Source organism: Coccidioides immitis (genome assembly GCF_000149335.2).
Source record: "Coccidioides immitis RS genomic scaffold supercont3.4, whole genome shotgun sequence".
Lineage (NCBI taxonomy): Eukaryota > Fungi > Ascomycota > Eurotiomycetes > Onygenales > Onygenaceae > Coccidioides > Coccidioides immitis.
In genome coordinates this window covers 3,749,390-3,772,365 of record NW_004504311.1, presented here as the reverse complement: position 1 = coordinate 3,772,365, position 22,976 = coordinate 3,749,390, and the positions used below count along the sequence as shown (strand labels likewise).

Below are 22,976 nucleotides of genomic sequence, written 5' to 3'. Positions count from 1 at the left end.
TGGGTTCCGTGACTACGGAGTAACTACGACGGCGGCTTCCTACACGGATTACCTAATATGGCTAAGCAGAATATGACTAATCTTCCTCGGACTATTGCTGATCCGGCGAAATTTTGCCTTGATCGCCAAAAAAAAAAAAAAAAAAGGAAAAGGTGAATCTGAAGAGCGCGACGGGCTGCTTGTCGGGGTTTGGGATTGACATGAGCATGTATTCTGACATGATAATATCCTGTCTTTAATATACAATCATATCCTAGCTTGCGACGATGGCGGCTCCGGTCCTGCCATTGCCGCAGGTGAAGCTACCCTCCATACCATCCACCAGGCTTACCGCAGAACAGCTTCACTGGCGCTCCTTCAAGACTCCTCTTCTCATATCCTCCCCGTCCAACACGCCGATTAATCACATATCACAGCCTCCCGCCCCTGCTTTGTCCTCTCCTGCCTCCCTTCATCCCCCGGATATTTTTACCGTCACAACCGGTGCCCGCGTCCAGATATATTCGATCCGGACGCGAAAGCTTTTAAAGTCGATTACTCGCTTTGATGATACCGCCCGATGTTCTGAGATCCGCCCAGATGGCAGGATCCTCGTGGCGGGTGATGAGACGGGTACAATTCAGGTTTTCGATGTTAACTCTCGCTCCATCTTAAAGACATGGCGAGACCACAAGCAACCTGTATGGGTGACCAGGTTCTCTCCGACGGATCCGACCTCTCTTCTCAGCGCAAGTGATGATAAGACGGTGCGACTATGGGACCTGCCCAGCGAGAATAGTGCTCAGGTCTTTGTTGGCCACTCGGATTATGTTCGGAGCGGCTGCTTCATGCCTGGGGCTCAGTCTGCCAATTTGGTCCTGTCTGGTAGTTATGATCAGACGGTTAGGCTATGGGACTCAAGAGTGGCCGGCAGACAGGTGATGACGTTTAAAATGGCCGCCCCGGTGGAGGGCGTCCTTGCTATGCCTTCCGGCACAACCGTCTTAGCTGCCGCAGACAATCAGATTGCCGTGCTGGACGTTGTCGCTGGGAAGCCCCTCCACCTGATTAAGAGCCATCAGAAGACTGTTACCTGCCTGTCATTGGCCTCGAAAGGCAGTAGGATTGTCAGCGGTGCTCTAGATGGCCACATGAAAGTGTTCGAAACGACCGGATGGAATGTTGTGGGTGGATCCAAATATCCTTCCCCTATTTTATCGCTTGGGGTCATCACGTCAGGACCGCAGCGCGAAGACAAGCACATCGCCGTCGGCATGCAATCGGGTGTCCTCTCTCTCCGCACTCGCCTTTCCGGCGAACAGAAAATCCGGGAACGCCAGCGCCAACGAGAAATGCAGGCTCTTCTCGAGGGTAAACTCGACGAACATGATCGCACGGTCTCAAAGGAACAGAAGAAACGCGGCCGCGGATGGGAAAAACGACTTCGAGGTATGGATTTCATCGGTGAGGGTGTCGATATCGTCATTGATGCGCAGGACACCAAGAAACGGAAGAAGGAGAAGTCCTGGGAGAATGACTTGCGGAAGGGTCGTTATGCCGCATCACTCGACCAGGTTCTTGCCGCGGGCGATAATATCACCGTTGTTACGCTTCTCACTGCACTACGCCACCGTGCGGCGCTCCGCACAGCACTCTCAGGACGGGACGAAGTTACGCTGCAGCCTATCCTAAAATGGGTGCATAAATCGATAACAGATCCGAGGTTGGTCGATATATGTGTCGAGATCTCGATGAACGTACTGGATTTGTACTCTGCCCATTTGGGACAATCAGCCCAAATTGATCGACTGATAGAGAAGCTTCATCGAAGAGTCAGGGAGGAGGTTGACCGTGCACAGCACGCTTGGCAGACGAAAGGCATGTTGGATATGTTGAGGCGCTCCTGAATTAAGCTGGTCTATTTGTCGACCTTGCGTGTTCTTTTGGCTCTTATTCTTAGATGCTGGTGGTTTGTATGCATACTTATGGGAAGCTGGGGCGCTGCGGAGTTCGCTTTTGTCCACTTATCTAGCTCAATGGGCGAATTTTGGGAAAAGAAAAAGTCGATTGATATGAATACCTCGAGCGAGCTGTTGGATTTAAACAGAATAAACGAAGCATATACCGCGAAAAATCGAAACCCATCTTGATAATAATCCTCGCACACTGCCTTGTCTTATCCCTTGCCGGCAAAGAGCCTTGTGAATCCTTTCCCGTCCTCCGGTGGCTGCAACCAATTCCGGTCATCGTAGTTCCAACCTTCATCCCCCTCGATAACATGGAATGTATACGCGAACCTGCTCTTCTCACTCGTGTTCTTCTCGCTCTTATGCAGCGCGTTCCCGTGAATTAACACCAACGAGCCTGCAGGAATATCCAGCATCTCAAAGTCCTCATCGACTGGAACGTAATCATCACCCGCTTCCCCCTCCAGTTCCTTCGCCAACCCAGGCCCAGACCAATCGATAAAATCTGTTCCCGCGCTGACATCGCCAGGCTTGCGGCGGACAAATCTCCGCCGGACCCTGCCACGTTTGTGGCTTCCCTTCCAGAACCCGAGCCCACCATTCCCTCGGCCAGCATCCTGCAAAGCATACCACCATCCCACCGCGCTGGGTGGATCCGTAAACAAGAACTCCGAATCCTTGTGCGGCGGCACAGCGGCACCGATGCCGGGCTGCTTGCAGATGACCATGCTCTGCAGAACGCGCGGGTCACGGAAGCCCAGGGACTTTGCGATGGCGGCGTTTTTGGCGCCGACAGGTCCATCCTGGGTTATGTTTGCGAAAGGCGGGGAGAGGGTATGGAGGGAGTGGCCGATTTTGTTTACGGCGAGATGTTTGGGCCGAGAGAGCTTGCCGGAGGTGGGACAGAAGGCGTCCGGCTCGAAGAAGAAGCGAATTTTGTCACCGGAGGTGAGGAAGTATTCGTCACCCACATGTTTTGCATTGTTCGTGTCAGTCTCGTCGTCTCCGGTGGTGAAGCGGGTGAGGGGATGGGAGGAGAGGGAAAAGGAGTCGAGCAGGTCAGTCGTGGTGGAGAGGAGGTTCGAGAGCGTGTCTTGGGAAAGGTAGTTGGGTATTACGAGATACCCATTGTCCCTAAAGAAGGCGACTTGGTCAGGAGTCAGGCCAGGCTGGGAGCACATTTTGGAGCCCTGGAGCATATATGTAATGTGATTTATCTACGGAGAACTTCGTACTGTAACGAGGGATAGCCTGGAACGAGAGGAAGCCAGGATCACTATAAATCCAACAGCGGGGTTCGGACCGGACGGGATTCTTCCAGCCGTGCCCAGGGCTTTAACGAGTTGGCACCAAAGCTTGAGTTGCGTTAACTTCTCGTTAGGGTTACTTAACCATTAAGGTGGCTCACCACTCAACAAGCCAAACCACTCAATGAGCCAAATTTTTGCACCATCAAATTTCTTCAACACTCAACTTCATTATGCAATAGCATGGTCAACAACAAAGCAATTAAGCTTGCAATTGAAGATCTTGAATTGCAAGAGACTCCAAATTACAGTATAACCACAAAAAAATATTCACTCAGCTGAGAGACCCTGTGCTGGTGGCATCAAGATCTACAAGTCAATCATCATGAAGCAACCTCCAGACATAAGAAGAAGCTCACCAATATACAGAAGAATAAGCTTCTAGAGTATATAAACAAGCTCTATAATTATAGTCTTGCTTCTACATCTCAAATTCTTTAAAATGTCATGCAAGAGATGACAGGAGAGAATATAGAAATTAACTGGATGATACAGTTTTATAAGTATTATAAGAATAAAATCAAGTCTGTTTATCTCAAGCTGCTTGACAAGAATAGACAGATAGCAGATAATTACCACTGCTTTCAGCACTTCTATAATTTTGTAATTTAATGCTTTTTTTTGCTTCTTTACAAGTACAGTTATTGAATTTGACTAACTTGTTAAGTGCTTGCACTGCTACATTTAGTTAAGTGAGAAAATCAGTTAGTATAATATTACACTGGAAAATACATATAACTTTAATGAAAAAGAATTTCTTCTAGACTTCTGTTATGTCTTAAAGTATCTTGTCTCTATTAAAGCTCTACAAGCTAGTAAAAGTATTACAACTTAGAATGAAAGCTAGAAATTTCTCTTACTGCTCTGTTCAGTCTCTGCAGATAAAATTATATTATCTTCAGCTCTTATTTATCAGAGTGAATCCAGAGATCTTCAGAATATATGACTGGATGATTTTGATAGAAGTGAATATATCTACTTTACAGTCTTAGTGAACAGCTGAAGTAATAATGAATATGATCTAAAGTGATTGCAATAGATTTTTAATTCATATATAAAGATAAAAGTAGGTAGAGCAAGATATCTGCTTCTACTAGATGGGCATTCTTCTTATATAAATATGAAATTTATTGAATATGCAAACCATAAAAGAATTCTGCTGTTGATTCTTTCACCACACTCTATCTACTGTTTGCAGTTTCTTGATATTAATGTTTTTGAGCTGCTGGACAAGATGTATTCCAGCAAGCTGGAATCTCTACTATACTGTGAACTAAACTATATTTGAATGACAAAAAGAGATTTCTGGAGACTATTCAATACAGTATAAAAGAAGACTTTGACAGATAATAATATATGTACTGACTTTATAAAGACTGGTATTTATCTTCTGAATCTTCAGCATTAACTAAGCTGATTTGAAACTGCTGATTAATAAGGCTCTGTACTACTAGTTAAGTCTTCCATCTCTACAAATATACAGAAGCTTTGTCAAGAGATTAAGAGTATTTATCTTTAGTACAGCTTAAATTTATAGAGTATTGAATAGATTATTAAAGCCAGCAAGTAATTTATAATATAAAATGAACTGCTAGAGCATGAAAATCAGACTCTAAAATTAATTATTATGATGGAGAAACAGTGCTGCAAGTAAGACAAGCCTCTAGATCTACTTAATTATAATAATTCAAGCCAGATTTAGTTCTGGAGTTCTACAAAAGTTCTGCAGACTTGAGAATGCCAGAATGAAATAGAGACTGAGAAAGCTCACAAAATTACTCAAACATAAAAGATAAAGCTTTAACAGAAGCTTCAAAGAGAGCAGATAGCTAGAGAGACTGAAGAAAAACAGATTAAATAAGAGACTGCCCATATAAAGGCCCACAAGCAACAAGAGACTGAAAAGCTTGAACATACTATATAATAAGAGATCTAGTGTATTATTCATGAGGAGAAAAAGACTTTACAACAAGCAGAGAAGGAGAGACAGACTGTTAAATATGCTAGTAAATATCAGCAGTCAGAGCTTCAAGCACTAACTTCAAAGTGCCATCAGCAGAGCCTCTCTACAAAAGAATCTCATTACAGCAAGTCTATATAATCTTTCTAAAGCAGTAGTAAGAGCTCTACTAGCCTCTCTAACAAGTCTTTAGACTCTCTAGCTGAGAAATCTACTGCTGACATTCCTTTACAATCTTTTCTATCCATCCCTCATATCTCTCACTCTGGCTGCAATATCAGGCTGTCCACACATTTATTTTCATAGCCACACTAATTTCTATGCTTTAAAGAACACACTCATTTAATATTTAATAGCTAGTTTAATAATAATAATTTGTTGTTGAGATAATTAATAAATTTGTAGCATGGAGCATTGGAAGGAATTTGGCTTGTTGAGTGGTGAGCCACCTTAAGTAGTTAACGAGTTAACTAGCTAGTGAGCGTGTGGCGCTTTAACCAACTGACGATGGGCCCGATTGTCCAGCTTCCCTTGCTACCCATCTACCAGTCGGTAGCTCCGCTTTTTCAATAAGATAGAATTGTCCTCTCTGTACGGAGTACGGTGTACTACTCCATACTTGGTATATATATATATATATATATATACCTCTTCTGAGGTCGTAATATGCATACTTCCCCCACATGTGCGCCTGCGCGCATCCCTGCAACAGGCTTTGGATTCAGCGCTAATCAAGTTGAGCTTGCTGGGACCGGCTGCTTTGTGTAGACCTGGTAACACTGGCCTCGCGGATTAAAGAGCCCAGCCATCCAGCCCTAGGAAACCTACAACCAATTGAAAGCGCATATATGAGCGACTCGGAAACCACTCGTGTATCATGAGCTACTATGGCGAATACTAGACTGATAGCTTTTGTGCACAGTTTGATATTCCCCTATCCTCTCCGAGTGCGAAGCGATTAGCTACCCTCCTTTAGGTTGTGGAGTTTTGTGGTATCGCCGGCACAAGAGATACTCTATCAACTCAAATCCCCCGTAGTGAATTTTGTTTGACGACACAGATAGAGCTCAATTTGCTCCATAGATATTGATCATGAGGTAGTGGATGTTGTGATCCCAAAAAAGGGGGTAGTATCATCACAAATTATATTTGTAGAGGCTGGTTGTCCACCACTCCTAGTCCGGTTAATCTTGACCTCGACCGGAGGCTAGTCTGATTCTTCCCTCAGACCAGCGACTTCTTATCCTCTCTATCAATGATGGCAAGCCAAAGGTCCAATGACACAGCATACCAGCGACGAAGCCAATTCCAGCATTCTTGAATGCAACCAGCAATCCAACCGTTACGATCATCACTGTCCATCTCCGCTTCCTCTCTTCCTCGGTGAGTTTGACCTCAGCGAGTCTCAGAGTCGGTAAAGAGCTTGAACGGTCATTGTTTCCTAGGTCCCATGCACGCGTAGTGTTGAGACTCTCCCCAACGCTCGCAAGTTCTAAACCTGCGGCGATCACCATCACCGCCAGAAATGCTGTCGGGAATGAATACAATAGATCGAGAAGGGTATTTCCGAGGAAGATGCCAACGATGAGCTTCACAGCCCCAAGAAATATGATGCTTGCCCCTGAACGAGCACCGAAGCGGTACTGTGCCGCCAGGCCTCCCGACCCGTGACAGACGGGCATGCATCCCACACATGTTCCCACGAGATTCATCATAGCCACGCTGAAGCCAATCGACGTGATAGATGGAGTGTGAACATCAGGGAGCAGATCTCCTGCGAGATGCACCACGGCAATGATAGAATTCAGCGTAGTAAGCGGAATCTGACCGATGCCCGCCTGGACGATCCCAACTTTCCAATCGTCCGTTGTGGGCTGCACAGCCCTGGGTATCCAAATGCTAAAGTGAGGCAAGTTCCCATGTCCCGAAGTAGCCAACGAAACAAATGCAAATACCAATCCCAGCAGAAACAGGATCAGCCCGTACGGCACACGACGGTAGATATTCGTGACCAGCAACCCTACAAGGGCGGCAATCACCCACAGGTAATTGTCTGCCCACCGCGGTTCAATCCATCCCATCTTACCCTTCAGCTTGGCGCCGGCAGAAATCACCAACGACAGCCCGGCACCAACCTGGATGCCCTTTACCACAGGGATCGGCACCGCGTTCGCAAACCATCTCAAAGCGCCGGTGGCGGTAAAGACAAATATCACCACGCCGGCGAAGATGCCGGCGGCCGCGATCTGGTCGCCATCAAAGTCTCGAGCGATGGCGACGGCAGCAATGGCTTTCATGGGTTGCACGGGCAGCGGGATACCGAAGAACCAGCCAGTGAAGATGTTGTACAAGCCGGAGAAAACGAGGGTGGCGGGGAGCGAAATGGAGTCATTGACTGCCAGGGCGATGAGGATGGGCAGAAAGGTGCCGAGATCACCGAGAGCTCCCGAAATCTCGGTCAGGGGCTGACCGCGGAAGGTTGCCCAGTTGTGCGAAGAGAAGTGACTGAAGCGCATAGTCTGATCGGTAGGGGAAAACGAGGTTAACTGAACATGTAACCAGCGAGTTGAGATCTGGGGGGGAAAGGATGAATATTCAGCATGGACCTAGGGCTCTAGGCCGGGATAAGTACCCAGAGCATCGGAACGGCCCATAACGGCGCCTAGCGTTAGTAACCCACCATCATGACCTTCGAACCCAAACTAGTTACCGAAAGGAACAAGCAACTCGTTGATTGAACCCTGGCATCTGAGAGTCGGCTTCCCTGAGAGTAACTTTTTTGGAGCGCTTTTTTCAGTCTTCCAAATCATAACTAACTAACTAACTAACTAGTCACGTGGCTGAGAGTTGCTCCCGAAAGGTTAAGCTTGACGCGCTGCATCTTGGAGACCTGTCGTATGGACGGAGTACTCAAGTACACTTCCACGGCACGGGCTTCTTTGGTAAAAATGACAGAATGTCTGCTCACCATGAGCATCAAGCATCTCTTGAACAAGTCCTTGACTTTTCTCCACTCCCGCCGTCCCTGAACACTGATGAAGTGGCACGGGCTAGAGGCGTCTTCAAGAAGCTCATAAGCCACTGTGAGCCAGTACAAAGGAGCAAGCCATATAAGAGGGTGACTCTAGCTCGCTCAACATATGAACATGTCCAGTCACAGGAGATCTTTTTACATCAGTTTTTCGTCTTTCTTGACGCCCAAGAACACGCCAGTGAACCAGACTTTGAACGGGGAATATCTCGATTTTCCGGCTTTGATCCTGCTGCTTCCGTCTCTGAGAAGATAGAGGCAGAAAAAGCTGTCAACTCATTTGCAGAATACCTATTCAACAACTTCTTTTCACCGTGTATGTATAACTACTTCTTTTCGGGCCCTACATGAACTCTGTCTTATGCTTTCTTCATAGTGAAAGCATCAGGGAATAAAACATCGCAACCAACCCCAGCAGCGTTAACATCTTCAGTCGAAAATGTGGTTGGAACTCTTGGAAGATTATCGGTTCTCCGCCGCGATTGTTTGATTCGTGATCACCATCGATGTGTTGTTACGCGCATGTTTGATATGCGAGAAGCCGCAAGAAGATTCGACAAGGACGGGACAAACGCGGAGGACGACGATGGTTCTACGTTGGTTTACACTCCTGGACAATTCGAATATCTTGAAGTTGCACACATAATTCCTCATTCAATCATGTCATCAACGTCAACAGGAACTTCAGCAGAGTTGGTGCGTAATCCCTTCACCCTTATACCAGACTTTTGTATGGAAAAAGGTCAAGACCATCCTCGGTCAAATGTCTGAAAGAGGTCAATTTGCCTACGTGACTGGTCTCCATTTTCTAACTTGACTTCTTTCTGTTAGAACGAGCCCAAGAAGAATGCTCTTGCAATACTGCGCATGTTTGACCCAAGTGCGATTCATTTGATTGAGGGCTCTGATATTGACCGTTCGACAAATGCTATTTCTCTAACGCTTGGCCTCCACCAGTTTTTTGGCGACTTTAAGTTTTATTTTGAAGAGATGGATCCCACTACCTATCCCCAGCACACCTACAGAATAGATTCCAAGAAAACAAACCCATTCGCTCGTCCAGAGGGCCTTCCAGTTACAAGGACCTTGTTTCTTTCGCCTCACCATACCATTGACCCACCGTCCCGGAAATTGCTGGCCATCCACCGAGCAATTTGTGTTATTCTTCATCTCAGTGGTGCTGGTGAATATATCGATCGAATCATGCGTGACATGGAGGAGGCCCATGTGAGAAGTGATGGCTCTACAGAGCTTGGCCGCATTGTCTCCCTAAAGTTGGGCAGTTAGCTTGGTGGAGTCTCAGCATATTATCCATTTCCTTTTGCAGCTGGCGTGTACAGAGTATGGCGTGGAGATCCTCTGTTAATGTACTCCGTACCCCGTACTCTGTAGGCGAGCCGGTTATAGTTAATCACTGTCAGTTGAGTAGTTATATTAGAACAGTATATTTAATTAATCATACGATCTTTCCAGAACTTTCCTAAGTGAGTAATTCCTCCAGCCCACTAGCTAAGTTACCAGATCGTCCAAAATCCCGTACAGCAGGATCACGTGGTGATAACAGGATGAGGTCCGTTGTTATCTTTGTGCTGACACCGGAGTCCAGCTTGATGTCAAGAGCACAATGCGACGCCCCCAGCATTCAATAACTTTCCTCATCATCGCTTGTCGATAATCAATTCCATCCTCTGGCAGACATGGATCCCGATGCTGCACCTCCCGACACAGCGCCCAGCGCTTTCAATTACATCCTCAGCTTCCTCCTAGTCGGGATCGCATGGGGTTTCACAACGCCCTTCATCCGCCGCGCCGCCGTGGAATTTAACGCGAGAAACGAGCAAAAGACACAAGTTGAACGTGATGTGGGGGGTGGGCGAATGACAAGAGGAGGTTCATGGATTAAGCGGAAACTCACGTCACTGTTTTGGACGGTTGTAAATCTTCTGAGAACACCTGGATATGCGGTGCCATTGTTATTGAACCTCTCAGGAAGCGTATGGTTTTTCTTGCTAGTCGGAAAGCACGGTACGGAGTACAATTCCCACGATGAGCACTTGGAACTCGTGGGGAGAGCCCGAGCTAATTCCGCTGCAGAGCTGAGTTTAACTGTGCCGATTACCAACTCCATGGCGTTCTTATTTACGGTGGTGGGGGAGTGGTACGTGGAGGGGAAGGTCATTTCAAAACGTATGTTCTATGTTAATCTCAGTATCCTCCGTTTAGGGTTCATTTTTATACTTACTAACTCGGCAATTGTCCATGTTAGAAACTTGGCTGGGGATGCTACTTGTCCTCAGCGGCATCGCCTTATGTGTGCACTCAAAGAATACGTAAACATGCTCGAAGTAGCTAGAAATTTTTTCTATACCAACTTCTATCCTCTCAATTCTGCTTTATCAAAATACCCTCACAAGAAGCAGCAGCAGTTTTGGCCTTGGCCCGAGGAATTCCGTGGTGTTTATGCCTTCCCAGCCTCTGAATTGGAATCGTATGCGTAAAGGAAGAAGGCGACCCGAGATAAAACCCGAACAAGGGGCTGAATTTGGGGACGACGACCTCATAGGCATAATCGGGTATCCTTCGCGGATCAAACCCAAGCTGATGCCGTAAGATCATGCAACTAAGGCTTATTCTTGTTCCCTGATCTCATTGTCCTTTCATTGTTCTCGTCAGTCTCATCATCCCTGGCACCTTTATACTTGTTATCATCCTCACTAGTCTTGCTATTTTACATTCTGACTTGTGTGGTAATGGGCGATACTGCATCCAAGAAACGATTCAAGAATTGGAAAAGAGCTCCATGCCTTTTGTGAATCATGAAGATACCCTCACAGTAGGAGAACCATTAGTAATAGCCTATTCCAACGGGCGGACCCAATGGATATTGCACGATTCAAATGCCCTTGATATTCACAGGTTGTTTGTTTTGAAAGTTTCAGAGTCTTTCATCCACATCTAGGCATGTACAACCACATACCCTCCTGTGTGAGCACTTCTAACAAGGATGGGCTGAAGGAGTCCAGATTCCACCCATATTCAAGGATCACTTCTATGAGTTGCGATGCCTGCTTTGTCAGCTGAGTGCAGCGAATAAGAAAAGTTGGCGCTGAGGCAAACATGGTGTGTATCAACATTGCCCAAGTAGATCTTTATTGAGAACCCGTTTAAACTCTCAGTTGCGTCTGGTTACTCTGAACCATGACCAACTTTCCCAGCCATTTCGTGTTGCTAATGCGGCAGATGATACTGTAAGTTGTTGGAGGACGAGCTGAAATTCCTTACGATCTTGTCAAACGCCACCAAGCTCGAGGATGCTGTGACGTTAAAGAAATTCGAACCGATCTCGTGAAACTGGGTGGGGGTGCACCGGTGCAGCTGCCTGTGATTCTCCAGTAAGAGTTGTGGAGGGCTCTGAGGTACTCTAGTAGGCTGTTGGGGTTAATCTTAAATGGTTCTTGTACTCTGTACAGAGTACTGGTTGTTATCATGCATCTGATACAGAATGGAGCTGCCGCGGGCGTTAAAATTCTATTCCTAGTACGGAGTACTCCGTACGGAGTAAGTACATATTATTCTTCTTGTAGATCCATCAAAACTGAAAAAACAAGCGAGGCCGAAGCTCCGTGAAGCCACACTCTGCCAACTCTCTAAAAATAGAGACCGTTCGGGTATGGCGCTAGAGCAAAACAGGACTAGATGCATCGCTCCTTAGCTTGTCAGCTGCCGAGGCTCGACAGGGGTAAGCCTAACACTTAGCCACAGGCTGGAGCAGCACACGATGGTCTGCGAGCAGCTATCCCCGACAACGATATCTTTCACTTGCCTGACGATGTCGGCTCAGACACCGTATCAATTGCAGTGTTATAGAAAGCAAGAATTGCTATCCGTCAATCCAAATGGGATCTAAGCGGAAAATCCACTCTCTTTTCAGATTACCATGTTCCGCAGTCTTTTCCACCGTCCGCCATCACGAGCACGCCTGCGACGACTGAGATGGCTACGGTTGCTTTTGCTGGGGTTTATCACCTTCTTCGTCATTGATCTTTGGCGCATCTCTCAATCCGGTTCTCCCTCGGTCATCAAACCAGCGCCTCCTCTAGATATACGGCATCAGGAGAGGGTTTTTATAGCCAGCATCCATTGGAACAACGAGTCTATTCTTCGCTCGCACTGGAACGATGCGCTGCTGGATCTTGTACAAAAGCTAGGACCAGAGCACGTATATGTTTCGGTTCTGGAGAGCGGGAGCTGGGATGGAAGTAAAGATGCGCTGAGGGCCCTAGACACTGAGCTGGAGAAGCTGGGAGTGGAAAGAAAGATCGTTTTGGAAGATATCACACATATAGATGAGATCCAACGTATGCCGTCATCCGATGAGCCGGGCTGGATTTGGACTGTAAGAGGCAAGAAGGAACTGAGACGCATTCCGTACCTATCACGGTTGAGAAACCGAGTGATGGACGAGTTGACAGCTCTGGCGTCGAGGACCGAGGCCAAGAGGACTTTTGATAAGGTACTCTGGCTGAACGATGTCGTGTTCACTGTAGGCAGACCTACCTCGATCTCATATCTGTTGACTAACCTTGGTCCATAGGCTCACGATGCCTTGAATATTCTAGGCACTCGAGAAGGAGATTACGCCGCTGCGTGCTCTCTTGACTTTTCCAAGCCACCAGCCTACTACGACACATTCGCTCTTCGAGATTCTTCCGGCGCAAAGGCAATTACTCATACATGGCCGTATTTTCTTTCGTCCATGTCTCGCCATGCCATGATGGCCGGGTTCCCCGTGCCGGTACAATCATGTTGGAACGGAATCGTCGCTTTCGATGCCACTCCGTTTTATGAAAGGCCTCCTCTCGTATTCCGTGGCATCTCCGACGGCCTAGCGAAATATCACCTTGAAGGCTCTGAATGCTGTCTGATTCATGCCGACAATCCCCTCACGCCGGTAAAAGGTGTGTGGCTAAACCCAGATGTCCGTGTTGGATATAACGAAAAAGCATACGCGAACGTTCACCCGCGCCACTCAGCCATCTGGCCCAGCGCAGGTGAGAAGCTTTTGGGCATATGGCAAAACAGAGTTGCCCGCTTGATCAATTTTCCCCGGAGGACGATCGAAGACATGGTCGTCTCTTGGAGAGTGCGTTCTTGGAAGGCGAATGGGCTAGAGAGGGAAGAGCATGGCGTCCATTGTCTCATTAATGAAATGCAGGTGCTGGTTGGAAATGGGTGGGCACATCTTTGAATGGAGTTTTGAGAAAGGTTTCGTCGCTTCTATATCCCGGATACTTTGAAATCAGACATCTACCAGCCATACCTGGAGTTTTTAAGCGTAAACCGAACGACTCCGGTTAACCCCTGGGACATGCAAGCTTGCCAACATATTTCAACTCGAGGGCTTGGAAATTCAACTTCTGGTGGCAAAACGAGAAGCATAAAACTAGTTACCCGGTGTAAAAACAAAACTTCTCTCATCCCACCTCTCAAGCAAGCTTCGCGAGGCAGTCAGGACTCATAGTTTGGGCGAATAAGACTGTCAACACATAACTTTTAACACTCGCCATCATCAATTACGGGTTTGTCTCTCCCGGAGCAGCTCAACCGCTCCCTAGGAATCCAGTCACTTTCAGGCCTTGGAGATCGCGCCATACTTTTTGGTGGATATCAAAGACGAACAGTGCGCACAACATTGATAAGAAATCATTTTGATTGCCCTCCCAGAGAATATTTATGAAGAGACTGAGCACCCCCTCAATTGGCAATGGAGTGACCCTGTTGTCAAGTGAAACATTTCAAGCAAAATGAAACAGAACAGAGACAGGTCATTTTCCCATGCAACACACCGCGTCAAAAGTGAAACTTCTACTTTTTGGTCAAGGCCCGAGAGAGCACACCAGCCAATCATGAATCCAACATGGATATCAAACTTTCTTCCTCCCGGTTTCCTGGTTCCCCCATTCCCTCTCCTTTGTCGCCTGGCTAAACCTGCCTGTCTCCATTTCCTCCCTTCCCTGCATCTGAATCTCCCGGTCCTTTGCTATACCTTCTTCATCATGTGCCATTCGATCAACCACCTCCCCTGCCTTACCACGAATCTGCTCACCTGCCCCCTATTCAAATGAGCCAACATGTCAGCACGCCTTCAGCAAGCATACAAAACCAAAACCTGATCTGAAAACCATACATGCACCCCGGCCATGAAGCCTTTCACACCACCTTCCCTCTCTGGCATCGCTGCTGTCCTCTCCCCGTGACTCCCTGCGCTCATAGGTGGCGCCGCACCCATCGGTCCCGTACTCGACCCTGCTGCCCGTCCCCCTTCAGATCTCTGAATTCCACCTACTCCCTCTCCCGCCTGCCCGGATCCAGCCATCCGGGTAGTTTCGCTCATGGTGCCTGTGGACGTGGTGGAAGGGGCAGATGGGTCAGTAGACAGGCTGGAAGTGGCGCCAGCGGAAGCGTGGGTGCCGTGGACGTTGAGAGCGTCACCGCCGGTGGTGAGGCGGGTTCCGGTGGGATCGGTGGTGGAGAGGGATGGTTTGGATGGGGGAATCTTGGAGTCGCCGTATTCGCGTTGGGCGGCCATGGGCGACGCCTTTTATTTCCTTTTTTAGTTTGGCTGCCGAACTAGTGAGAGAAGATGATTGGAATGATGGCGCTTGATGTGTGCGCGGTATACGCGATGGCGCCCCTGTCAACTCTTTGCTCGTGGAGTAGGGAGTCAGCTGGCACAAGTCGCCTCCTCAGACATCCAAAACCTATGCCTTACATCGCAGGCGGCTTGCAATTCCGAGCCTCTTGACGTCATCTCCAATTCCAGGAGAGCAGGATTCTGTCTCGAGCTTATCCCGGAGTCAATTGATGATAGGCTTCAAACCCTAAATGTAAATGCAAATTCACCGTAATCCGTGATGCCAAGTGACAGGTACCTCAGGCACCGAAGCGATATATCGACCCCTGGAATCTTGTTGCACAACCGGGGAAAATTTGCACACATGGCTTCAAAAGACTATAACATCGGTCGCAATACAGTAATTTGAAAATGAAAATGAACACCCCAGCATCAAAGAACAAAAAGCAACAGTTCTATTGTACATACATACATGCATCATGAAGGGCACTGAGCCCTCATAGAAATTATAGCATGCCAGGACATAACATAGGAGTCCAAACAATCACATACACCCATAATGCGATATCACAAACCAGCGCCGCTCAGCGAACCATATCACAATGGTGCACCGGTAATATGCGTGCAAAGGTACTCCGTATACTCGTCAAATCATTGTAAACCGTGCTCAACAAACGATATGTTTCCAACGAAGAAAAAGGGGTATCACATTTCAGCATGACGACTTGAGCCGGTAGACTAAGTCGCAACGGAAATAATCCGATTATACACCACGGAACTAAATAGCTCCTGTGTCAGTTATACAATCGTAATGGAAGTCGACGTTCGGGTAGGGACTCACCATTCTAACAACCAAGAACCACATGGCCCCGATAAACCTAAACAGTGACAACCCGGCAACACTCCACAACACAACGGCCATATAAATTGCGCTCCGCTGAGTCTCAGTTGACTCGTTCACATCAATTCTCTCCAAGCCAACGGCATTCAAGACCAATGCACCAAGCGCAAAATTGCAGAAGATCCACACCAAAACGACGGAACTTCGGAATCCTTTGTAGTAGTCTTCTTGTTTCTCCTCCTCCGTTGTCTTTCGAACTTCCTTTGGAGGTTTGGAAGCGAACTTCTGCAGCTCGGCGTCGTACTGAGCGTTGAGATCTCCGTCATCTTGCGGGATCTCAACGTCAACTTTACCACCGGGCTTGAGGTTAGCCGAAGGAAGCTTTTCGGGCTTGTCATCGCCTTTGGTTCCCCACGTGATATCATGGGTGTTACAGAAGGCATAAATGGTGAGGACGTTGATATATGTAGGAGTAAGAAGGATGTATTGAAGGAACTGTACGAGAGAGTTAGTTGGCCGACCTACATAGTATATGCCCATGAAAACTTACTGATGTAAACATATGCCACGGATCGAAAAACAGAATGGAAGCGACAAGCCAGAGCACGTACGTCGACATCAGCGACACAATCATCGAAAAGAATTGCAGGTTACTGAATATCGCAGAGAAGCTGAAGCTGCCATCCGCAACCTCGTGCTGTATGGACCTCACGGTTACATAGATCGCCGCAAACGTGAGATATATCATGATAATAACCCAGAAACAGGTCATGGTCATGTAAAGCTTATTCGATCCCTGTGGGCGATTCCCCAACGCCAGGACGAAGCACGTCACGAGGGTTGCGAGATAAAGCCACTCGAATACAACGCCCAAAACGTTTCCAACCTGTCCGAGAAGGTCTTTGGTTCCAAGGGAAGTTGTCAAGATGCGGAAGACAAGGAAGAAATTACCCTGAAAATGGTTAGCTGCCCCTGGCCCTCGTGTGTATGTATGTATGTGGGTGGGTGTGTGTGTCGCCGACTTACGATCGCAAACCATGCAAACAGCATATTGATCGTCTGATAGATAAATTCAATAAGCAGCATGAATTTTCTGGAGGCACTGTGATCGCTCCTCCAGATCTGGTAAAAGTGGGTGATAGCATAGACGGCAGCAAAGAAACTTCCATTCAACCAACGCCGGCGCTGAAGAATAAACTCCGCCATGCGATCGGGAACGTCAGTTTCACCGTTAGCGGACTTGACGTACTGCAAGATCCAGCGGCAGTTGCGCTTAGACACCAGTTCGAAGCAGAGAATTCGATCCTCTGCCAAGTACATATTTGCAGTGAAGATACCAGCGTTGGCACCATGCATCTTCTCACCTGCAAAGTATTTTTCTAAAGGACCTTGACCGTTCTTATCATTCTGAAGGGCCACATAGCGGTAAGCTGAAAAAGCACCTGGGAGCACGGAGATGAATCCAAAAGCCGACTCCAGTGGCTTGTCGAGAATATTGCTCATTTTGTACTCAAAGTTCTGAGTGGCAACGAGCGGATTGATCAATTTCTTGCCGTGGTCCAACATAACCTTGATCTCTCCACAAGCACCGCCGCACATTGGTTCCAGGTCGAAGGCGCGCCAAAGATGGTAGATGGAATCCTTTCCCGGTTTGGTACCAGCGTCGATGAGCACGCATATATTCGGGTCCAAGACTCGTCCGAACGCCTGGAAAAACCAACGGTGGGAATTGATTTTCTTCTGATTCTTTTCCTTCAGGCAAAACAGCATCTGCACCGGCATACCTCGGCGCGGCTTGAGGAGGACCTGGTTGCCTTTCAGTTCCATTCCCATCTGTGTTGTGTATTCGTAGATATGGGCAGTGACGTCCTTTCCGTTGACCTGTTGCTTCGCAATCCCGTCTTGATATACACCCAAACCGGCCAGAACGGCGCGCGTCCGTGGATTGATTTTTGCACGTCCGTCACTCACGACGCAGACGACAATCTTCTTCCACGCTTCCTTGCCCCAGGTCTTACTGTTTGTCCGAGAGCACATGTAATCGATGTTCTTGAAGACACCGATCATCGTTCGCGCAAAGAGGAAGTCATCTTCATTGTACATCGTAACGACGATAAACAGTTCAGTATGTCGGGGCTTGGCAAACAGCCTTTGGCGAAGGGTGAAACGCTCGTTGTAAAAATCAGCGGGATCACAGGTTGCGGCTGAGTATCGCATGTGCGTAAATTCATCGCGTTCCGGCGGCGCGGCGTGGTTGACCTGGCTCAGCAGCCTGGGAGGGATCGGGCAGTCAAGAACCAAGTTTCCGTTAAACAACTGAACCTCCTTCACGGTCTTCCATCGTCTTATCGGCGCCGGGCTTGGTGTGGGAAGCGTTGCAACAGAGCCATCGTTATAGCCTCCGGTCTCTGAATGAGGGGTCTCCCCAAAGGGACTGTCTGACTGTAGAATGGGGGCGTGGTCGTCGTGATACTGTTGCGGGTAATTTGTCAAGTCGTAGGTATCGACAGTGGATGGGGTGGGTTGGTACGGAGGGTTATAGTAGGAGTCGTGGTGGGCTTCAGGGGAGAGAGTATAGTCTCTAGGTGGCCCGGGAGAGGGTCGATAGGGATTATGTTCTTCAAAGGTCTCATTGTGTCCATAGGAGTTTTGGATGTTGTCGACAGAATACTAGAGGATCAGAAGCACGATGAGCCATCACCCAAAAAAAGCGGGAAGACCAAGGGCACACAAAGCCGGGGCAGCATACCGTGGGCTGGTCCAACAATCGATCGGCCGAGGGCATTGGGATATGGCCATATTGCTGGTATGGATCATCGCTCAGCTGATATAGCGGTCTGCCGGGGGAGGATCTGCGATGAGGATGGAGATTCTGAGGATCCATTACGGGTTCCGGGTCGTCGTCGACGACAGGATCTAAGGGAAAACAAACACTGGAAGTCAGTACTGGAGGTGAAACATCGGCTTTTGCTGCAGGCCTGTCGGTGAAGGCGGGTGGTTGTTGGAAACGAAACGAGCGGAGATGCTGCTATCGTCGAGAGCAAACACAAGGAAACAAGCAATCAGACTTCAAGATGGAGGGGAGGGGAACACAGAGAGAGAGAGAGAGAGAGGCAATATACGAAGTGCGGGATGACGTTTGCAAAGCGTCGTCAATACGGAGGAAGAGACAAGAGCAGGTTGCGCGGACAGCCAAGGCTCATGTTTCAGAGCTACCTGCGAGCAACCCTAGCTACGTTCCGGCAGAGATCGCGGTGCCAGGTCTTAGAGAGTGAAAGACGGTCAAAAGGAAGATGTAAAACAAGACGAAGGGACATTGTTCGGCGACGTTGGAGAGAGAAAGAAGGAAGCGCAGCCCTGGCCGTCGCGCCGGTGACGGTCTTTTGGCTTGTACAGAGCAGCGATGTTTTGCACTTACTGGGCAATCTGTTGTACGACATGGTGACTCTGGGGCAGCCTGATTGCCCCGGTGAACGAGTGGTCCAGAAGCAGAGCGAGTATATTTAAGGCGAGTCGCAGGTGTTATATCGATCGTTTGAGCGAGCGTGTGTGTTTTTTTTTCCCCCCCGCGCAGCGAGGCCGGTTGACGGGGAGATCACACGATCAGCAAAGGCAAAGACGGGCAGACGGAGAGACACAAGAGTCACAGGTAGCAGACATAGACAGACACACAGAGAGAGAGAGCGAAAAGAGAGAGACTGTGAGAGAAGCAGGCAGCAAAAAAGAAGAGCAAAAGAAAGAGAGAGAGAGAGAGAGAGAGAGAAGAGAGATTGTTCTTCAAGCAGAGAGAGAGACTCGCGATGGGCTTCAGGCAAAGCTTCACGGCGAGGCGCTGCACGCCAAGCACGCGTGGCTGAGCTTTCGTCTCGGCGCCAACCAGCCACGCTGCGAACAAGCATCCGGAGGACGGAGTCGTCGTGGGCCAGTTTGACGACGACGACGAACGACTGGAAGAGACAAAAAAAAAAAAAAAAAATGGGTTCTGGGGAAACTGGGCTCGTGTTTGCCCGTCCGCTTCCACGGTTCATCGCCCGATCCTCTCCGGGTTCGCAGCACAAACTCTCCCACAGCGGCTCACGACCGACTCGTCCGCTGCCATTGGGCAATTGGCTGTGAACCTCGCTTTACACACACACACACACACACACACACACACACACACACCCTCCTTTTGACCGCCCGCAACGTGTCTCGAACGACACAGCCAGAAACCTTACCCGCCGCCAGCTGAACGTCGCCCGCCGTCAACCTCCTCATTGGCCGCGTTCCCGCTTCCTGCAGCCATTCCACCTGCTCCCTGGAGTGCCAAGTCGCATCGCCCGCGCTTTCGCCCTTTTCGCCGTCTCACCAATCTCCGCTGCCGTCATGGCCCATACGCAGATGGTCCTCTCTCTTTCTGCTTCCTGAATCGCGGTGGGACTGTCAAGGACAGTGAGAGTGAGAGGGCTTTTTTGTCTCCTCCTCACCGATAGCTCCATCAGCTAGGTTAAATAACGATTATGTATGAATGTAATTAACTATGTAATTATTATATTTACTAACTAACTAGTTATAAGTACTTGGTTATGCTAACAGCTAAGCGCTGGCTCTTCTAGTATCGACTGTCCAGACACGTCCTGTCTGGATGGAGGAGGCCTCTCAATATATATATGTATGTATGCTATGTACATACACGCATACATTCATGTTCGGTGCGATCGACTTTTACGCAATCGGACCATAAAAGCTAAACTTCCCCTGAGGATCGTACTTCTGCTTCAGTTTCCGCAGACGGCTCTGGCGCCACTCCTGTGCTCCGAACCACTGCTGCGGCGTCTCGTCTCCAAACGCATAGTTCACGTACGCATGGAGCTCATTTCGCCCAGTTCCCCCGTGGATGATCTCACGGAGTCGCGTTCCCAACGTCGCAGCCTTCTCGTCGCGTTCCGCGCCCACACGCTCGTAGCTGAGGAGCGGTGCCGCCAGGATGCTGTCCCCCCGGTAGGCAAAAGCCGACGAGGAGCTGTCGATCGACCGCACTTTTTTCACCGAGTAGCCCTCAAACATGAAGATCGAGTTGAAAAACGGAGTACCGCTGTGCGCCTCGGACGCGAACAGCTCGTATGCCTTCTTCTGGGCTGCAACATTGTACGATTCCAGGTAGATGGGGAATCGCGGGTTGGCAAGCCCGGCCTTTTGGCACGGCGGAGACGTGATGGCGATGCCAGTCCACCTGGCGAGGTCCCTGTACGTTCCTACAAGGCGTTCAATGGCAAGCGGTCCGAGCTTCCGGAAAGGTTCTGTGATCTCGGGGTCCACGGCCTTGACGCCTTCTTGGATGATGTAGAACACGATGACGGGCTAGGCAAGAGAAAGACGGTAAGGGAAAGGGTTCGCTCAGGCAGAGAGAAAGAGGGAGCGAGAAGAAGAAGAGAGAGAGGGGGGGGGTGTTGCAAGTTCGTTATGCGTGTCTAACTCACTTTGTTCGGGTCAACCGTGGGAATGTTGAGCCAGTATGACCAGTTGGTCACATCGGCTCGTCTCTTGCCCTCCCGGAGGAGGTGCTCGTTGGTTGCTTGGTAGATGGCCTCGACTTTGTCGCCCCTGAAGGTGAGCGTCTCGATGGCCCAGTCGCGGTGCTCGATATCAAAGATCTTTGCGGTGGCCGAGGTGACGATGCCGAAGTTCTGGCCGGCGCCCTTCATCCCCCACCAGAGATCGGATTTTGGGTTGATTGTTCTCAAACTCCCGTTGGCCAACACCACATCCATCGAAACGAGCTGGTCAGCTATAAGCCCGTGGTGTCCCTGGAGCCAGCCGTGGCCACCTCCCAGTGCGGGTCCAAGGTAGCTAACACATTCGCATGCTCCAGTCACTGTCCTCCCCTCCCGGGGCCAGAGTCAACACGGGTTTTTCTTTTCTTTTCTTTTCTTTCTTTTTTTTTTTTTCCCTTCTTTCTTTTTTCTCGGCTTGTAGACTTACCAGTTTGCTTTCCAGCCGCCCAAAGCGTATCAGTGACCAGCTTGGACAACGTTCCACCGCCTATCTTGGCTGTTTGCCCATTTTTGGCAATTTTGACACCGCTCAGCTGCTTCATAAAAATCTCAATGCCACAATCCATCCTCCCCAGCGTCGTGAGCGCGCCATGCGCTGTGTTGTACGCCAGGAAAGGCACTTGCTTCTTGTTTGCAAATTTCACCTAGAAAGTCGCCATTGTTGTGATAAGCAATATCGTCAAAAATTAACCTAATCAAATATTGAAGAAAGGTACAATCCCACCGTTTCAGCAACGTCATTTGCCGTGCCTGGAACCACGACGACGTTCACTTTGGGAGTCTCCAGCACCGACCATCGTGTTGATGCGGCTTCGAACTCGCCCGAACCTGGGAGGTATATGTGAGCGGCGCCCGACAGCTTCTTCACAAGGTCCTTTTCCACGTCGTCAACCCAGCCGAGTCCTTGTGGACAGCTACCATCAACAGGGCTGCGGTCAACAAGCTCATGTACGACACGAGCTGCTGAGCTTGTCGCCCACAGGGCCAGGGCCGAGGCGATTTGTATCGGAAGCCAGTGCATTCTGGCACGGGAGAAGAAGAACAATAACAGAACACAAGGAATCCCTCAACAAGCTACCCCGGACGCATAACCGCATAGAGCATTCCTTGCCCTACAACGTGAGCGTCGCGGCAGCGACATGTATTTATTTGCCGGAAGTGACCTGGTCTTCCGGACGGGCCATCCCCGCTTCGGCAACCCTTGCAGGGATAGTTTCCGAATATGTACCCGAGCTTGGGAATCCCGGTGGTTTTGTGCCATGGTCGTAGAATCCAATTGGGTAGGTTGCCATTGAGCCAGGCCCGGCCAAGGCGTGGGATGTCGTGGTTGCATCCTTCTGCAGGGATCTATACCCTGTCATATCCTCGCTGGCCCCGGAACCCTCACAAAGTCGTTCTTCCCAGCCACAACAACAAGGGGCCGATATGCAGTGGTTTGGTGCATGCCGACGACAAGGACCGTTGATATCAATATCGAGCTGTCATATTACCCAGTCCTCTGTTCCCTACCCTAGTTTATCTCCGCCTTCAAGATACCTCCGAGAGTTTGCAATTCGGGCTCCATCGGGGACACGTCCAGTGGATCGTGAGAAGCTAAAATTGTTCGATCTCGATTTACTTTGTACCCCTGTCGTGTCCAGCCATCGCTGGACCAATATTTGACTTTCTTCATTCCAGCGATGATCCCTGATTGGCCAGTGACAGCGACTCCCTTTGCCTCAAA

At 49.0% G+C, this 22,976-nt stretch overlaps 8 protein-coding genes across 8 annotated transcripts; 3 read left to right on the top strand and 5 right to left on the bottom strand.

The window, feature by feature from the left end:
- Window positions 1-156: 156 nt before the first annotated feature.
- Window positions 157-1,886, top strand: CIMG_05605 (U3 small nucleolar RNA-associated protein 15; the record flags this gene model as incomplete). The annotated part of the gene is made up of 1 exon (XM_001246163.2): window positions 157-1,886. The coding sequence occupies exon 1, from the start codon at window positions 267-269 to the stop codon at window positions 1,884-1,886; it is 1,620 nt and encodes a 539-aa protein (XP_001246164.1). The 5' UTR covers window positions 157-266.
- Window positions 1,887-2,024: 138 nt separating this feature from the next.
- Window positions 2,025-3,190, bottom strand: CIMG_05604 (phytanoyl-CoA dioxygenase). The gene has a single exon (XM_001246162.2). The coding sequence runs from the start codon at window positions 3,143-3,145 to the stop codon at window positions 2,156-2,158; it is 990 nt and encodes a 329-aa protein (XP_001246163.2). The 5' UTR covers window positions 3,146-3,190; the 3' UTR covers window positions 2,025-2,155.
- A 3,041-nt stretch (window positions 3,191-6,231) lies between these two features.
- On the bottom strand, window positions 6,232-7,729 carry CIMG_05603 (sulfate transporter; the record flags this gene model as incomplete). Its single annotated transcript, XM_001246161.2, has 1 exon — window positions 6,232-7,729. The coding sequence occupies one exon, from the start codon at window positions 7,727-7,729 to the stop codon at window positions 6,398-6,400; it is 1,332 nt and encodes a 443-aa protein (XP_001246162.2). The 3' UTR covers window positions 6,232-6,397.
- A 2,212-nt stretch (window positions 7,730-9,941) lies between these two features.
- CIMG_05601 (uncharacterized protein) lies at window positions 9,942-10,578 on the top strand (the record flags this gene model as incomplete). The annotated part of the gene is made up of 2 exons (XM_001246159.2): window positions 9,942-10,431; window positions 10,511-10,578. The coding sequence occupies 2 exons, from the start codon at window positions 9,942-9,944 to the stop codon at window positions 10,576-10,578; spliced, it is 558 nt and encodes a 185-aa protein (XP_001246160.2).
- Window positions 10,579-12,029: 1,451 nt separating this feature from the next.
- CIMG_05600 (polysaccharide export protein) lies at window positions 12,030-13,563 on the top strand. The gene is made up of 2 exons (XM_001246158.2): window positions 12,030-12,787; window positions 12,839-13,563. Exons 1-2 carry the CDS (start codon window positions 12,182-12,184, stop codon window positions 13,490-13,492), a joined length of 1,260 nt encoding a protein of 419 aa, XP_001246159.2. The 5' UTR covers window positions 12,030-12,181; the 3' UTR covers window positions 13,493-13,563.
- A 605-nt stretch (window positions 13,564-14,168) lies between these two features.
- CIMG_05599 (uncharacterized protein) lies at window positions 14,169-14,833 on the bottom strand (the record flags this gene model as incomplete). The annotated part of the gene is made up of 2 exons (XM_001246157.1): window positions 14,169-14,357; window positions 14,432-14,833. 2 exons carry the CDS (start codon window positions 14,831-14,833, stop codon window positions 14,169-14,171), a joined length of 591 nt encoding a protein of 196 aa, XP_001246158.1.
- An 808-nt stretch (window positions 14,834-15,641) lies between these two features.
- Window positions 15,642-19,382, bottom strand: CIMG_05598 (chitin synthase C; the record flags this gene model as incomplete). Its single annotated transcript, XM_001246156.2, has 6 exons — window positions 19,138-19,382; window positions 18,469-18,635; window positions 16,746-18,389; window positions 16,270-16,671; window positions 15,720-16,214; window positions 15,642-15,656 (listed from the first exon to the last, which is right to left on the bottom strand). The coding sequence occupies exons 1-6, from the start codon at window positions 19,157-19,159 to the stop codon at window positions 15,642-15,644; spliced, it is 2,745 nt and encodes a 914-aa protein (XP_001246157.1). The 5' UTR covers window positions 19,160-19,382.
- Window positions 19,383-20,219: 837 nt separating this feature from the next.
- On the bottom strand, window positions 20,220-22,352 carry CIMG_05597 (FAD-dependent oxygenase). The gene is made up of 4 exons (XM_001246155.2): window positions 21,978-22,352; window positions 21,681-21,897; window positions 21,179-21,573; window positions 20,220-21,059 (listed from the first exon to the last, which is right to left on the bottom strand). The coding sequence occupies exons 1-4, from the start codon at window positions 22,272-22,274 to the stop codon at window positions 20,424-20,426; spliced, it is 1,545 nt and encodes a 514-aa protein (XP_001246156.2). The 5' UTR covers window positions 22,275-22,352; the 3' UTR covers window positions 20,220-20,423.
- Between the last annotated feature and the right edge of the window lie 624 nt (window positions 22,353-22,976).

Excerpts from the sequence above, each read along its gene's own strand:
- CIMG_05600 (XM_001246158.2), top strand. The coding sequence starts at position 12,182 with ATGTTCCGCAGTCTTTTCCACCGTCCGCCATCACGAGCACGCCTGCGA. Across the intron at positions 12,788-12,838 it reads TGAACGATGTCGTGTTCACT|GCTCACGATGCCTTGAATAT; the intron begins GTAGGCAGACCT and ends CTTGGTCCATAG.
- CIMG_05597 (XM_001246155.2), bottom strand. The coding sequence starts at position 22,274 with ATGCACTGGCTTCCGATACAAATCGCCTCGGCCCTGGCCCTGTGGGCG. Across the intron at positions 21,898-21,977 it reads CAAATGACGTTGCTGAAACG|GTGAAATTTGCAAACAAGAA; the intron begins GTGGGATTGTAC and ends GCGACTTTCTAG. Across the intron at positions 21,574-21,680 it reads GGCGGCTGGAAAGCAAACTG|TGACTGGAGCATGCGAATGT; the intron begins GTAAGTCTACAA and ends AGGGGAGGACAG.
- CIMG_05604 (XM_001246162.2), bottom strand. The coding sequence starts at position 3,145 with ATGCTCCAGGGCTCCAAAATGTGCTCCCAGCCTGGCCTGACTCCTGAC.